Source organism: Ovis canadensis, chromosome 17 (assembly GCF_042477335.2).
Source record: "Ovis canadensis isolate MfBH-ARS-UI-01 breed Bighorn chromosome 17, ARS-UI_OviCan_v2, whole genome shotgun sequence".
NCBI lineage: Eukaryota > Metazoa > Chordata > Mammalia > Artiodactyla > Bovidae > Ovis > Ovis canadensis.
In genome coordinates this window covers 28,129,749-28,147,238 of record NC_091261.1, presented here as the reverse complement: position 1 = coordinate 28,147,238, position 17,490 = coordinate 28,129,749, and the positions used below count along the sequence as shown (strand labels likewise).

At 43.8% G+C, this 17,490-nt stretch overlaps 1 protein-coding gene across 2 annotated transcripts in view; it reads right to left on the bottom strand.

The window, feature by feature from the left end:
* MAML3 (mastermind like transcriptional coactivator 3) overlaps positions 1-17,490 on the bottom strand; it is a 451,017-nt gene that overhangs the window by 169,513 nt on the left and 264,014 nt on the right. For both annotated transcript variants that reach the window (XM_069557059.1, XM_069557060.1), the window contains exon 2: positions 11,230-12,753. In XM_069557059.1, coding sequence (XP_069413160.1) covers positions 11,230-12,753 — 1,524 coding nt within the window. The remainder of the gene's footprint in view (positions 1-11,229; positions 12,754-17,490) is intronic.

The following is a 17,490-nucleotide window of genomic DNA, read 5'->3' as shown; positions in this document are numbered from 1 at the left end:
CTGTCATCTTTCAGAAATTATTATACCACCTAATATTTAACTCTATGGTCATAAATATATGATTCATTTCCCTTTCCTCTTATCATATATTCACTCACCAAGTTCTATTATTCCTTTCCTCTAAATGCACTGTTTTTCCTTAAAATTTAAATGCCACATCCTGATGGAGATTCTTACTGTCTCCTGCTTCAAAGAGTAGAAAGTACCCAGCTGTTATCCCATGCATTTCACCTCACTATTCTCCAACAGCCTGGCTATCAATCTGTATCATCTCTTAAGGAAAAATTCCTTACCTGCCCCAGAATGTCTTTCTACCCACCCTCTACCCATCTGACTCCTAACTCAAGCTTACCTCCCCCTTGGAGGCTTCTTTCTACTCCTTGTAGTCCTGACCCTTGCCCTCTCTCTGCCTGTAAGCCTTAACGAAAAGTGAAAGTGAAGTCGCTCAGTCGTGTCCGACTCTTTGCGACCCCGTGGACTGTAGCCCACCAGGCTCCTACGTCCATGGGATTCTCCAGGCAAGAATACTGGAATGGGTTGCCATTTCCTTCTCCAGGGGATCTTCCCGACCAGGGATCGAACCCAGGTCTCCCGCATTGCAGGCAGACGCTTTAACCTCTGAGCCAAGATGGTACTTAACCGATGAATACACATGAAAACAGAAACAAACTCAGATTTAGGGGTTTCACTGGTGGCTCACTGATAAAGAGCCTGCCTGCCAATGCCGGAGATGTGTGTTCAATCCCTGGGTCAGGATGATTCCCTGGAGGAGGAAACGGCAACCCACTCCAGTATTCTTGCCTGGAGAATCCCATGGACAGGGGAGCCTAGCAGGCTAGAGTCCATGGGGTCTCAGAGTCCAACACGACTTAGCAACTACACAGATTGACTTGCATCATAAGCCTTCTCATCTCCCCAACTAGACTACATACTGCCAGACACTGAAGGTGACTTTATATCTCTTCTTCATCTAAATTTGGAATTGTAAGAATTTCAGAAGTGAATACAGTCGGGGAGAGTATGCCTGGTCAGGTTTCATAATTTTATATACTTGTGATAGACCTTTAGGCTAGTAGGCTCCTGTCAGGTAAAAATAAAGCCAGATCTACTCTCTTACATGTGAATGCAGTGAACATCACTGGGCTGGGGCTTAGGATTCAGTGAATGACCTTGCAAGGAAAGAAATCTATAACTCTAGTGCTATGCCGTGGTTCATCATGTCTGACTCTGTGCGACACTGTGGACAGCAGCTTACCAGGCTCCTCTGTCCATGGGATTCTCCAGGCAAGAATACTGGAGTGGGTTGCCATTTCCTTCTCCAGAGGATCTTCGCAACCCAGGGATCGAACCTGTGTCTCTCACATCTCCTGCATTAGCGGGCAGGTTCTTCACCACCAGCGCCACCTGGGAAGCTGTGACTCTGGAAGTAGAATGAAATTGAGCAACTGGCTAAGTCAACACCTCTCTCAGAGCCCTGGAACTTCTGGGAAAGGTGCTTGGATTGCCGTTCTTGGCATAACAGTGTCAAAACACAGAACCCCAAATTGCGGTCCTACTGACATGCCTGCCAGCAGTCTTGCCCTGAGAAGGATGTCCCCAAAGAGGTCCTCAGTAAGCCTTGTGCTTCCGCTAATCTGCACACTTTCCATGCCATGGTAGTCTCTCTTCCCACAGATCTTGAAAAAAGCGACTTGACACTAGCAGGGCCCTCGGTATGCCTATTAATAAAACAGAGGACTGGATAACCAACCCTTTCTCTGGGAGACAAGGGGAAATTCCACTCTTCACCATGGTTGGGGGGTGGCATGGAGAATGAACTGTTTTGTCTTATTAAGAGAATCAATAGGAGCAGTTCCATAATTTAAAAAACATAGCCAGGATCCTCACAATTTCATCTCTTAAAAAAATTCACTTATCCTATAACGAGAACCTGTTGCATAGCGCAAGGCACTCTGTTCAGTGCTCTGTGGTGACCTAAATGGGAAAGAAATCCAAAAAGGAGGGGATATAAGTATACGAATGGCTGATTCACCCTGCTATCCTGCAGAAAATAACACAACATTGTAAAGCAACTGTACTCCAAAAAAAAGAAATGTTTTAAAAACTTACTATATCCTGAAAAAGAAATCTGGTAAGCAGAGTAGCCTAATTTTTCTATCTTACTTTAAATGTTACAAGTCTGAGACCTTGCAGAACTTATAGTTCCACAGACAATAATTTAAGCATATGCAAATATCGAGCAATGAAATAAACACGTTGCTTTAATTGCAGTTCAGAGTTATCTTATGCACCACTTCTCCATTAGAAAATGGTGGTGGATTGCTTATGAAAATACACCTTTCCAAGCCTCATCCCAGACCTACTGATTTCAGGTCCTTAGCAGTGGAATCTGATTCCCTGTATCTTGAATAATTTCCTTAGGTGATCCTCAGGAGCCCCCCTACCCCGCCCCAAGTTTCATAATGACCGTTTGATGGGGTGTAAGCTCTCTCAGTAAACAAGAATATTCTCATTCCACAAAACCTTTACAGAGTATTCTCATAGGGGGGTAATTAAAACCTCTTTCTTCCACAATACTATTATAAAAGGAATTCTTTTCCTAAAACTTCTCTTTTTCTGCTGTTTACTCTTAGCCTCATATTTCTAAGACTCTGACAGAATATCAGTCAGGATTTTCAAAATATGCCAGTATGTGGATGGAAATGACCTGTTATACCTATCAATTGGAACGTTTCATTTATTGTGTGGAGTTTGGTAGTGCTTCTGCCCATAGGTTTCCCCTCCACTGGGAGGCCCTGGATTCAGTCTGTGATGAGGGTTCTGTCAATATTTTACCTTGCATCTGACTTGCCAGATTCTATTGGCTTAGTCAGGGTCATGGAACTTAAATTGTTTTTCTAGTCCTTGAAGTCAGTCAATATTTTTGAGATCCTAAAAGCTACCCAACGGTTATAATCACCAGCTCTTATTCTAAAATAGCATGATGATTATGTGACTCTTCTCTGTCCTTTTGAATGTATGTATTTGACATGTAAATTTCATGTCAAGAGAGTACTTTAGCATTCCTGAAACCAGCACTGTTAAAAGTCCAATATGTTAGAAGTAATAACGTGAAATATGTTGTAACACATAACATTTCAATATTGGACAATATTCAATATTTAGAAAGTCACTGAGCAAGCCTCTGGTAGATGGACCATCCTCATTCATCTTGGATTTCTCCAACTCCCTGGTATAGTGACAATAAAGGAATAAAAATGATATAAGCATCCAAAAACAAAAGAGGATGGGAGATGGAAATAGCCATCAAGGGTGTCAACAAAATTTTGGAAGCTGAAAATCAGATGGCTGAGTGGTGATAACTGAGTTCTTTAGAGAAAGCTAATCCTTACTCTTGGTTCAGTTCAGTTCAGTTCAGTCGCTCAGTCGTGTCCAACTCTTTGCGACCCCATGAATCGCAGCACGCCAGGCCTCCCTGTCTATCACCAACTCCCAGAGTTCACTCAGACTCAGGTCCATCGAGTCCGTGATGCCATCCAGCCATCTCATCCTCTGTCGTCACCTTCTCCTCCTGTCCCCAATCCCTCCCAGCATCAGAGTCTTTCCCAATGAGTCAACTCTTTGCATGAGGTGGCCAAAGTACTGGAGTTTCAGCTTTAGCTGAAATTCCTTCCAAAGAAATCCCAGGGCTGATCTCCTTCCGAATGGACTGGGTGGAAGCCAAAAATCAACAAGATGGGTCAGGGTAAGGGATGTTGTAAAGTCACAGGTGGCAGAAGCACTTCTGAATGACAGAGCACACACAGAAGGAACATGGGCTACATTTCTGTTTTGTGAAGCGGTGGACCAGCTACACAGCGCCAGAAGGAGTCGTCTGGAGAGGTGAAGCCACGAGACTCTGGAATCCTACGTCCCAGTTCTGGCTGCAAGTGAACTGAGAAGCCGTACAAAACTGGGAGATAAAGCGAAAGCCTACAGAAACGTTAGTGAAATACACTTTGCCATCACCACCACCTGCCGATTCCCTTCTCTGCTTAGTTCCAGAAGGCCAGCCTCGAGATTCACAACTCTCTGTGATAAGGTTGAGAGGGTCTTTTCTGACTGGCGCTGCGGTAAAAATCTGCAGACACTGACCCAGTGACGTGGCTGGGTTTCTAGCTCAATCCCTGTACAGCGAAGCCCCACATTTGACAAGCCCTAAGTGCACAGAGCAATGAATTAGCTTTATTGTGCCTCACTCTTTAAATAAACAAAGAGAAAAGCTTCTAACATGAAAGAAAGAAAAATAAAATGAACATATGGAAAAAGGGTGCTTAGGAGAAACAAAGGCAAAGCAGGGAGTACAAGGAAAATTAATTTTAAAATGAGAATTAATATCCTTAGGTTGAAAGGGATAAATCAGAGAACAAAGAAGAGCTTATGAAAATTTAAAATGGATTCTTTACCAGCTGAGCCACAAGGGAAGCCCAAGAATACTGGAGTGGGTAGCCTATCCCTTCTCCAGGGGATCTCAGGAATTGAACTGGTGTCTCCTGCATTGCAGGTGGATTCTTTACCAACTGAGCTATCAGGGAAGCACAAAATGTGATAAATAAAATAAAATGGTTAATTTTAGAGTTGGAATGTAAAGTTAAGAAAATCTCACAGAACACATAACGTCAAAGGACAAAGATATGGAAAAGTGAAAACATACGAAAACTAGAGAACAGTCAGGAGGTCTGCTACATGATGACTAAAAGTTCCAGAAAGTTAGAAAGAGAGAGAAAAGAGAAGGAAGAAATGATCAAAGAAATCATATAAAAACATATCTTAAAGACACATTTCCAAAAAAAGAAAAAGGTCACAGTACCAGACATAGTGGATGAAAAATAGCTACATTAAGGCATATTGTCATGAAATTTCAGGGATAAAGTAAGATTTGAAAAGTTCTCAGAGTGAAAAAACAGATTATACACATAGAGTGGGAAATCCAAATGTCACTGGACTTCTCACCAGTATGAAAGCCACAGGACGATGAAAAAATGCCTTTTCAGTTCTGATGAAATATGCTTTCTTCACTATAATTCTAAATCTGGCAAACTCTGAATCAAATGTGAGGATAAAGACATTCTCAAAAATCATTTTCATAAAAACAATCTCCCTGAACTGGGAGATGGGATTTGACGTATATACATTGCTATGCATAAAACAGATAACTGAGAACCGACTCTATAGCACTCGACTCAGTGCTCTGTGGTGGCCTAGATGGGAAGGAAATCTCAAAAAGAGGGGATCTATACATGCGTATAACTGAGTCACTTTACCCTACAGCAGAAACTAACACAAGTTGTGAAGCAACTGTACTCCAGTAAAAATTAATAACAAATTATCATCAGAGCTACCTTGAGCAATGAAATAAATCAGTTTCTCACCTGTAATGAGCTTTAAGAGAACAATAAGACTAAAAATGAAAAAAGAAGTTTTTGAAATAAAAGCCAATGTCCTGTACACCCTTTCTTAAGCACTGAGAATGTGCTCTGCCAATTAGCAGGGCTAAGCCAAGAAAGAAGAGGAGGGATCAAGAAAAGAAATCCTGCAGCACAGGAGGGGATGAAATAGTCCAAGAATGACAGTGGAGGGTGCAGGCCAGCTGCATGACTCCAGTTAGGCAGCCGGCCAAGAAACATGTAGGACAGAAAACTGGAGTGAAAGTCTTTAAGTCTTCAGGAGAGACACGGAAGAAGAGAAAGAAACAGAGGGAGACAGAGAGAAGGAGAAAGACATTGAGAGAGAGTGGGAAGCAGGAGGTGGGAGGAGAAGGAGGGAAGAAGAGAAAGAGGGAGAGAGAAAAAAGGAAAGAAATTAATAACAAAGATCATCTGAAGTGCTTGATCCTATTAAAAGTTTTACAGGGTGAGAAAGGTTGAGGACACATCGAAAGTAGGAGCAGAGACGAAAAAAAAAAGAGAAAGTGTTAGTTGCTCAGTCGTGTCTGACTCCTTTGTGACCACATGGGCTATAGCCCACCAGGCTCCTCCGTCCCTGGAATTCTCCAGACAAGAATACTGGAGTGAGCTGCTGTTCCCTTCTCCAGGTGATGTTCCAGACCCAGGGATCAAACCCCTGTCTCCTGCGTTGCAGGCAGATTCTTTATCATCTGAGCCACCAGAGAAGCCCAGGAAGCAGAAATAATACCAATTGAAAACAGAGACTGTTATAAATTCCAGGGAAAACAAAAAGTTACATAAGAAAGGAAATATAACCAAAGTACACTGCATAGCTAAACTCTGAGGCACTATGCAAAAATCAGTCATGTAAATATAGAATATTTTCAAAGTCATAATTTGTGATCTATCTAGTTCTACTGAGAGTATGGGAAGAGACAAAGAGAGACAATATGAGGCGGGGGTTGTTTGTGAGGAGATCGTGCAGCTGAATTAAATCCTTGTATTGAGTCGAATAACTGAAATGCTAAGGAATAGCAGTTTATGGAGAAAAATAAGAGAAAATAACTGAATGAGTTGAAGCAACCACCTTTGGGAAGCAGAAATTAGAATGGAGGGGTAATACAAGGGACTGCTCTTTCTTATCCTAAGCCTTAGAGTATGCTTGACTTTCTGAACTAGGTCATGCATCATTTGGGAAAAATCAACAATACATATATTTACAGAAACTAAACAAAGGGGTATCAAGTTTTTGAAGTTAAGAAAAAATGTATCTTCAAAGAGACTTCCATGATGTCTGTGAATATCAGAGCTCTGTTCCTTGTGTGCAGATTTGATGGCTACAAAGCTTATATTAACAATATACCTCACAAGAGGCCCAATAGATTTCAGTAAAATCACATTGAAAAGGGAAAACATTCTGTAAAATATACTCATATATGGACTCATTATGATAGACACAGCCACGCACAGAAAACACACATATGAAGAATACAGTAGCCAAGTGCCTATGATTCATCTAGTCCTTTAATTGCAATGACTAAAAATTAACATCCCACTTTGAAAATTAGTCACTTTCCGCTCTCCCCTGTAAGAATTATTCTGGGGCTCTGGGTATCCCTGTCCCCCTCCTAGACCAGCCAAGTAGTCACTGGCTTTTGCTTTGACTTCCGCCAGAAGTAAGCTTTTTGCTTTTACTCTGTTGTTTTTCTGCTTGTCACACACGGAGACAGAGTTTGCTGTCCTAGCAATCTCTTGTTGTTCCAGAGGTTCAAGATAACCACCTCCTAGCCAAGGATTCTTTTTTGACTTGCCTTTCCAGGTTTTCTGTTGGATCTCAATAGCAGCTCTGTGTTATCTGTGCTAACACTCTCCCCGTTGGAGCCAATCATCAACTGTAAATATATTTTTGGCCCAAACATTGATCATTGCCATCAAATAACTTATGAAACATCCCTATGTTTAAGACATAGTGTTAGGTGCTATGCAAAAACTAGCAAAAAAAAAAAAGAGAGAGAGAGCATGATGAGAGATCCTGAAAAACTAGATCAGGAAAAGATAACTAGCCATGACCACAGTAAGTTCTGGTTATTCCATCATAGAAACGCATATTTTAAAAATTTGAAAGCAAAACGGAAGTTTTGATGAAGAGAAGTTTGGAAAAGGAGAAAAAGGAAGGGAGAGATGATCAAAGAAATAACGCAGGGGCACAACTTACAGAGTTGAAGGATTATACTGGTGGAAATTTTATTAATACTCTCATTGTCACTGTTTTAGCCGATGAATTAAGACTTTAAGGAGTGAAAGGGGATGTGAAGAGAGAAAGGAAAAGAGAGTGAAGGGTGGGGAGAAGGATTCTGAACTACCTCTATAAGCAGGGATTCACAACTCATATATATAAATGAACAGAAAGTAATGATATCATCTCAGTTCTACTGGCAAATTGGATAAGCATTCTTTGAATAAGTAAAGTGTAAACTTTTAAAATATAGAGTATTTTCTTTCCTTAAAAAAATTTTTTTCCCTAATGATAGAATATATACGTATATACACGTATGATGGAACATTTTAAAAAACTGAGTAAAGTATAAAGAGGAAAACAATAAGTGCTCATAATTTTACCAATGAGAAATACCATTCTTAACGTTTCAGTTATTCAGTAATTTTCTATACATATTAAAACACAATTAGGATTGTGACATACAAACTGTAATCTGATCTGCTTATTTCACTTGTACTATGAGCATTCCCATATGACTAATCATTCATTAATAGCATGACTTTCAGGTACGTTATTTATTTTTCCAAAATGTTTATTATGGTCCTAATTTTCACAATCCCAAGTAACACCAAGAGCATAACCTTTGTATACAAATCGTTACTCAATTTTTGAATTGCAAGGAATAATACGAAAATTCTGAGAACTGGAGCTATCAGGTAAAACATATTCAAAATTTTGGAATAAATTATTTTTTCTTTTTCTCAATTTTTGGTTCCCTCCTTCTTGAAACCTTCAGGAACAAAGTGGATTTCTATTTGTTCCTGAGAGAAATGGCATTTGCTGCTAATGTCCCAAATAAGTAAACATCTGTACAAGAAAATTATCTTGTTATTGGCTTTGGTGCTCAAGTTATTCATTAAAACTAAGTGTTCATCGCGGTCCTTGTGGCCAACAAAGAATAAAATGAATTTTCACTAGCAACAGCAGAAAACAAATTTGAACTACACCTATGTATAACTATACTTTATATCTTACCTGTAATTCATGCTCATATTTGTGCAGAGTACTCTCATAGAGTGTAATTAACTACTCTGAGAGCTGTGTCAATACTTCTCCACAATCAGATAAAAGCATGAAATAAATGGTATGTTTGCAGAAAGATATTCCCGTGTTTATATATGTATGTTGAAGTTTGTTTCAGTGGTGAGTTAATATTTCATTAAAAAGCATCATTTTGCTTGATGGTTCTTTATGAGGTTAAGAAATGATTATTTTAATGAGGAAGATTCTGTCCATCCTAAAAGTACCTCATGAGATGGAAGGAGAGGGAAACCCACAGATTTAATCCAGAAAACCATCACTTTTGTTTCCTTCATCACTTGACAGAGTCCTTTCTAAACATGACCTCTGTGGTCCAAGGCTTCAGTTACTCACAGCTAGGCAAGCGTAAGGACCTGAAATAGCACCTTTAAGATTCATGTTCCAGCAAAGACAGGAGCTTCATCCCAAGCTAGCAAATTTCAAAAGAAATTAAGTAAGGGTGGGAAGGGAGGTTGGGTCATATTGTACCCACACGTGTGCAGAACTGGCATTAATCACCTTTGGTCTGGCTTGGAGGAAGGAGAAAAACAACAACAACGTGGAGGGAGAAGCACCATTTGTATTTGTCATCAGCAGCGGATGACCATGGAGAAGGCGATGGCACCCACTCCAGTGCTCTTGCCTGGAAACTCCCATGGGCGGAGGAGCCTGGGGGGCTGCAGTCCACGGGGTCGCTAAGAGTCGGACACCACTGAGCGACTTCCCTTTCACTTTTCACTTTCATGCATTGGAGAAGGAAATGGCAACCCACTCCCGTGTTCTTGCCTGGAGAATCCCAGGGACGAGGGAGCCTGGTGGGCTGCCGTCTATGGGGTCGCACAGAGTCAGACATGATTGAAGCGACTTAGCAGCAGCAGCAGCGGATGACCACGCTGACAGCCGACCATCTCATAAACCTCTGAACTACAGCAAACACCTGTGTGTATCGCCTATACTTCTGCACGCTGCAGAACGTAACACTAAAATGTATCAAATGCTGCATTTTCCAATAGTATAGTTTTAATGAAACCAGGACAAAACAAAAAAGTTCCCATTTCAATGATGTTTTTCACCAGCCACTGATGGCGGTTTATGTCAACCAAGCTACATTTTTATTTCTCCAGACAGAATTTCTTTAGCGCTGGTTGGCATGTGCAGACAAGAAACCACTGTGGGGCTTTGGATTGGAAGTGCTGTGAAGGACAAGCATCAAGCCACAGAGCTCAGGCCTGTCTCTGCAGGCCAGCACCACCCTCAGCCCTGCAGTCTCCATCAAGCTTGGGGAGGTGGGGTGGGGGTGGGGTGGGACATACCAGGAGAGGCAGACACAAACAGCGCCCAGTGATGCAAGATCTGCCCGCCTTAATTCCTGGTGTTTCTAAAGCATCCCACTGTGGATGCGTATCCAAGCGCTAGTTAAGACCTGTTTGCACACGAGGGCCCCTAAAGCAAAGACTTTTCTGCAAAATCTCCAACTGCCATCAAGCGTGGGTATCCAGAGAGGACCAGAGCACAGAACTGTGCCTCCACAATTCACATCAACTGGCAATAAAATGATGGCTTATGAAGTCACCCACGTAGGGGTAAGGTCAGTAGGACAGTGCTTTTTCCCACTTCCTCTCCCCTTTGAGGCAGATAAAGTGTTAAATTAAAGGAGTGTTGGCTGCTGGCCACATTGATCAGGGTGAGGAGGGAGCTGATGCTTGTCAACGAGTATTCATTCACTCCCCAGTGGTTGCCACTCACTCTTACCATGGATCCCTACACCTGAAAACCATGATACCATGAAGAAAGACAGCAGGAAAGAGCAGACTTGGACACAGCACTAACAGACCGTCATCATCAAACTCTCCTGAACGATAGCTGACGAATCGGAGATGGTTTTAGTACACTCTCAGTCACAAGATGGAAACAGCTGCTCAATGCGTTTGTATAGCAACAAGTATTGATACACTGCACAGTCCTACAAAAAACTATCCTCCACTTCACTTTGAAAACACAGAAAATGCTCCCACCTTTGACTATCCAGAACCCAAATTTCCATAATTCATAATACAGGGAAGACAGGCTGAGCTTGTTCGGGACCTCATAAGACGGCTGTAGAGATCCCGAAAGGCTCCGACCTTCCCGCCTCCCCAGTCTTGGACCACACATGACCTGGGAGAGAAGCTACAGGAGAAGCAACACGCTGTGTCACATGACCTCTACAGCTGCCCACCCAGTGAGCATTTCACGCCATTTTTGGTTTCTTATCTGCCGGCCAGAATAAAAGAAGTTTGATCCCCAGGCATTCAAACACAGGAAAGTATGCTCTGCCACCTTGTCCCATGTCTTAGAAAGAAGAGAAGAAAAACCCTCAACAAACCTAGTAACAACACGAGGATGTGTAGGAAGGATGTCTGAAGGTAATTAACCCCCTTATGGCAGAAGCAAGGAGAGCATCGCATGTCGACAGTCTGAAACGCACCCCGAAAGCATCTCCAAGTGCCTCGCTCTCACACTTACCTGACCGTGGGCTGGCAGCGCCGGGTAAGCCATGGGCTGACTCATCACTCCCTTCTGCTTGATGAGGAGCACGCGCTTCTGGTCCTCACTCAGGTGTGCCCGGGGGGCCTGGAGCTGAGGTGGGGGCTGCTGCGGGGGCTGCGGCTGCGGGGGCTGCTGCTGGATGTAGGGCGTGAGGGGGGTTTTGTTGGGATTGGCCATCGGGGGCGTCATCCTCTGACTCAAGTCGGCATTAAAGTGGGTCAGAGGCTTAGTGTTGCCATAAGTCAGAATATTGTGCTGTTTGTTTAAGGAGTTTGTACCCATGTTATTTGGCTGCTGATTGATCATATTCAGGTGATTCTGAGGGAGGTAGTTATTCATTGTCGTCTTCTGCAGGTTGTTGGCCATGGGAGGCACTATAGGATTTTGGTTGTTAAAGGCTTGGGGGTACATCATGGGGCTATTTGGTTTTTCTGCCGGGAAAGCTGCTCCGTAGGGACTGGATGGAGGCCCTAAGGGAGACCAACTGGAAGTCTGATTTGAGTGCTGCTGCTGCTTCTGCTGCATGAGTTTGGCCCTTTGCTGCTGCTGCGCGGCCATCTGCTTGAGCTGCTCGGCGGGGGACAGGTCAGAGCCGGGCACGGCCCCGGGGCCCGAGCCCGCAGCGGCCACCGGCACGGCTGCAGGATTAAGGAGATAACCATTTCCGGGCCGAGACGGAGCCTGGCCCGGCGTGTGAGCTGGGTTCGGAGTTTGAGGGGACGGGACCGCACAGTTCGCTGGGGAGCTGGCAGGGTTGGGCGCCACGGGAGTGGTGGCCACAGAAGGTAAGTTGGTGGCCGTGGAGACGGTGGAGAAGGGAGGACCCGAAGAAGAAGGCCTGGCCTGGGGGGAGCCCAGAGAGACGTGCGCGAAGGGAGAGTGAGACGGGTCGCTCTTCACGCTGGCGCTCTCCTGGGACAGCGGGGTCTCTGTGGCCGGTTGCGAGAATTCAGGCTCCTTCTTCTCTTCAAAGTCTTCATTGAACAGGTCCTGTATGTCGTCTTCAGGAACGGTGTTGGCCAGTTCATCTATTAACTCCTGCCACTCCTGATCGTTCAGGTTAATGTCCGAGAACAGCTTGTTCTGATTGGAAAGAGAGGTTTCTGATGTGTCTATGCAAGTAGGGTCGTCGAGAGGTTCCTGTTTGAGATCTTTGCTCTGCAAGATGGTGAAGCTGTCCTCCAGGTCACTGCAACCGTTCACAGGAAGTTTAAGTTCTGGGAGTCTCCCATTCTTACTCAGGTCTTCCAGAAGCCCAGGAGTGTGAGTCCCACTATTCTGCAAAGGCAAAGAAGGCTTCAGGTCAAGTTGGTGAAGCGGAGAAGCTGAAGGCAGTGGCATGTTGTTGGGTAAATTGTTGATGGCTTCCATCCCCGTGGGAATGTCCTTTCGTATCCGCTTGCTAGTTGGAGAAAAGCTTCCATCGCAAGCCCCATTCTGCTGGTCTCCATTAAGTGGTGATCGGGCTCCTTCCAACTTCCTTTTCACAGTCTCTTGGAGCTGCAAAAGAAACAGGAAAGAGAATGACTAAATGTCCAAGTCACAACTGACTCTTCAAGCATGGTGGTATGCATCGCTATGAACGAATTGTTTAGTTATTTAGAACATATCAGAAAGATGTTATATACCTAATTTCGAAACTGCCCAGCCTTCGATTCAAATTCTTTGCAAAGAGCTTTTATCCAAAAGCAGAGTTCACAGGACTAAGAGATAGTAAGCAAACCAAATATTGAAGGGTGGAACAAAAGAAAGAAGCAGGCAATCAACGCTTGTCTTACTGGGAAGAATCATCTAGGAATATTTTTCAAATGAATGCTACATGTGAGACTGGGGCCAAAATGTGCCATACTCAAGAAAGGTGTTGATACCTATCTTAAATTTTTGTCACAGCTTAATTGAGAACATAAAGGAATTAACAATACTACAAAGCACACTGCAAATCCTTGAAGAATATGGCTTTTAACACATTTACTGATTAGCACAGAAATGAAGATTAATGGTTAACATAACCCAAAACTTCTTTTTGGTTCTTATTGTACTTGACCTGCCAGCATCTCATGACATAGTAGCCTGCTCTGTTCTAAAAGCAGGCATGATCACACTTTCCTGGACTTCTTCTTTCTTTCCATCTGCTTGTTCTCTTTTGTATTCTTTTGTTCCCCTAAATGATGGCATTCTTTGTTGTTTGGTCTTAAGCTTCCTTTTGCCTCCAGGGCGCTGTACCTGTTGTTTTCTTCTCTTGGAAAACACTCCTCCCCCCTCTCTCCCCTTCCCTGGTAATGGCTACTCATCTTCCTGGTTGAATCTTAGATTTTACTTCCTCCAGGAAATCTCTCACATCCCCACCCCACCCCAATTACAATAGGTACCTCTTTTCATCCACCTGTACTGGGTTGGAAATTCTGGAATAAGTTTTTCCAAGCAACCTCTCCTTCCCCATCATAGGTTTCACTGTACACTGGGACAATTGCTTAAGTGTCTATTTAGCAAGCTCCAAGAAGGTCAGGGCTACGGCTGACTTGCTTACTATGCATTTGTGGGGTTGCAGATAGTGTTCAGTTCAGGTTCATAGCAGTGGTTAACAGGTGACAGCAAAGATGAATGATTCTATTGTCTAATTCACAGGTGCTGAAGGAGGTGAGTTTGGATCCGAGCAGGAGGCAACCCCACTGATGTGAAGGAATGCTTGACTTTGAACTTCTACATTCCTGGTAACGGGATATCTAACCCTGGAGAGTGCTGTGTCTGTTTAACTGGACTTATCTGCAAAGTCCAGTTAAGAAAAGTCTTGCTAACTGTGGATTTAGTAAGTATAAACCTAATTCACCTGTCTGTCCCTTTTCTTTTTGCCAGAAAGGGCCTGTCCTCAGGGCTCTAGTGAAGGAGGCTGACACAGAGGAGATCATGGGGAAACACCTGCTGCATGATGACAAAAGGAAGTCACGGTTGGGTTAGGAGGAGGCTCTAGTAACTGTGCAGAGTTGAAGGCACAAGGCAGAGAGACCTGGGGAGGGAGTGGGAAGCAGAGCAGCCCTGACCCGGGCCCTCTCCAATTTGTGGCAGAGCATCCCAGGATTGAGGCAAGAGAGGGACAGTCTTCCCTCTGGCCCCACACACGCACAGGGAGGCACACATGTAATAAAACCAACCTGGAGATGCCATGAGGGGTTCTAAGAAGTGCCACTTTATTGCTATCATCTCATAAGTAGAGAATTCCATTTTAAAAGGAAACAGAAGAGGCCTTTAAAAATCCAGTCTAACCTTTGCTCCAACACTTTCCTTTTTGAATCACACCACCAAACATTCTGTAGTTGCTTGGTAGACACTCCTGAATTGCTTGAAATCAGGCCATAACTAAGACACACTGGAATCTGACTTCAAAGAAGATACTGACTTCATCTGTTGTACAAGGCAGAAACTTCGAGAAAACGAAGCTATTTATTGAACAAACCGGGAAACGATGGTTCTGCTCTTAGGTATGGCAGACACTTGAATGTAGCTCCAACACATAGCGGCAAGGTCAGAAATGACAGGTGCAGAATTTAAAGTAAAACTTGGGCCCTCAGCACTTCTTGAAGGGATGTTAACCTTAAAAAAGTAAGCACTTGTCTTAAAGATGAGGGCTTCCCAGGTGGCTCAGTGGTAAAGGAGCCATCTGCCAATGGAGGAGAGCAGGTTCAATCCCTGGGTTGGGAAGATAACTTGGAGAAAGAAATAGTAACCCAGTCCAGTATTCTTGCTTGGAAAATCCCATGGACAGAGGAGCCGGTGGGATAACAGTTCATGGGGTCACAAAGACTTGGACACAACTTAGGGACTAAAAAACAACAGCAACTTAACAATGAACCTGACTTTATTTTTAAAGGTACAGATCCAGGATTCTGTTCTAGGCCATGAAATGGACAGGGCAGGATGGAGAAATGGAGACAAATGCTTTATTTATTCCTCTGGGAATAGTGGCGACTGAGACCATGGAGACAGACAAGTCTGGCTGGGAACCCCAAGGCTCACCTCTTACCAGCAGAGCAGGCCTGACAAGGGCGGCCGGGAGGGGGGCGGTGGGTGAGGCAGAACATGGCAAAAACATAGAAACAGCCTTGTTAGCCTTGGAATCAGAATGTCTAGCTTCAATCCCTAGAACCCCCTCTAGGAGTTAATATGTATAAATATTATCTGGTACTCAGTAAATATTAGCTATGATTGCCCTCTGAGCATCCCTGGTGGCTAAGATGGTAAAGAATCAGCCTGCAGTGCGGAGACTGGGTTCTATCCCTGGGTTGGGAAGATCCCCTGGAAGAGGGCATGGCAACCCACTCCAGTAGTCTTGCCTGGAAAAGCCCTGTGGACAGAGGAGCCTGGCAAGCTACCATCCGTGGGGTCACAAATATTAGGACAGAACTGAGCGACTAAGCACACACAGGATGCCCTCCATTAGAAAATGAGTTAGAGGGACTTCCTGGTGGTCCAGTGGTTAAGAATCCACCCACCAATGCAGGGGGCACAGGTATGATCCCTGGCCTGGGAAGACCCCGCATGCTGAGAGGCAACTAAGTCCACGACCACAACTGCTGAGCCCGTGCTCTGGAGCTTGCAAGTCACAACGAGAGAAGCCACTGCAATGAGAAGCCTGTGCACTGCAAGGAAGAGCAGACCGCACTGCAACCAGAGAAGGCCTGTGCGCAATGCAGACCCAGCGCAGCCATACATACATAATTAACAAAACTGAGACTTATGCGAAGGTAGGGGTTTTTCTGCTTCTTCCCACTGCTGGACCCCCAGTGGCTCATAGTACATACTCAATAAATACACGTCAAATGAATGAATCCTGGAAAACTTAAACTCTCCTAAACTTTGGTTTCTTCATCTGCAAAATGGGTCAATAATACCTAGATCATACAGTTAACTGTAAGGATGAACTTAAATGAAATAAAATGGAAAGCACTTAGTTTCATGCCTGGTATCCTGTAAGCACCCACTAAGCCTTAGCTATTATTATCTTAAATATGTGATTTAAAAGTTTTTTTAAAAAATGCAGTGATACCCACTGAAACAATTGCAACTTAGTTTCTGAATCTCTAAATACATATAGGTACAATGATATATTTTTGTTCTCTAGCTTGCAATAGCCTAACGTTTTCCAAGCATCCTGTATAACTTTTTAAATATAAACAACAAAAATCAAATTTGCAATTCAAGCCTGAGTCCAAGTGCTAATACATTCGTGTCCTAGATTGTAGAACAGCGCTGCATGGTTGGGGCTCAAATCAAATACATTTCCAGGATGTGACCCGAATGAAGCTACTGAGTATTTCCTTTTCCTTGAGGGCCTAGAGTTCCCCACCGCTGGCCCCTTTAAGCCAAATCTTGACATATATTTCCTGTACCAGAATTGGGAATGGAAGAAAGATATTATAGAAGAAACATGTTACAGTTTTTCTTTTGTTGCTGTTCAGTCACTCAGTTGTGTCCGACTCTTTGTAACCCCATGGACTGTAGACGCCAGGCTTCCCTGTCCTTCACTATCTCCTGGAGCTTGCTCAAACGCATGTCCATTGACTTGGTGATGCTATCTAACCATCGGTCCTCTACTGCCCCCTTCTCCTTTCATCTTCAATCTTTCCCAGCATCAGGGTTTTAGTTGTGTCCAGAACAGCAGCGCCATCTCAGCATCCCTCCTGTGCCTCATCTTTGCTAGACAGCAGGGTGGACTGAGAGTCTGACTCCCTCCTTCTGTCCCTCTCGGGGGATGTAAGGAGAGTGGGCAGGAGGAGACAGGACCTGCAGGCTGAGGAACTCGCAAGCAGCAACTCTCCTGCTCACAACTGCCTACACATGGAAATGTCCTGGGGACTCCCCATGCCCCAGACTCAGGTCAGGGTCTCCTCCCTACTAACCTTATCTCAGGAAATCCCTGGGGAAACCATGGGAACAGTGAGAGCCTTTATTTTCTTGGGTTCCACAATCACTGCAGATGGTGACTGCAGCCATGAAATTAAAAGATGCTTGCTCCTTGGAAGAAAAGCTACGATCAACCTAGACAGCATATTACAAAGCAGAGACATTACTTTGCTGACAAAGATCTGTCTAGTCAAAGCTATGGTTTTTCCAGTAGTCATGTATGGATATGAGAGTTGGACCATAAGAAAGCTGAGTGCTGAAAAATTGATGCTTTTGAACTGTGGTGTTGGAGAAGACTCTTGAGAGTCCCCTGGACTGCAAGGAGATCAAACCAGTCCA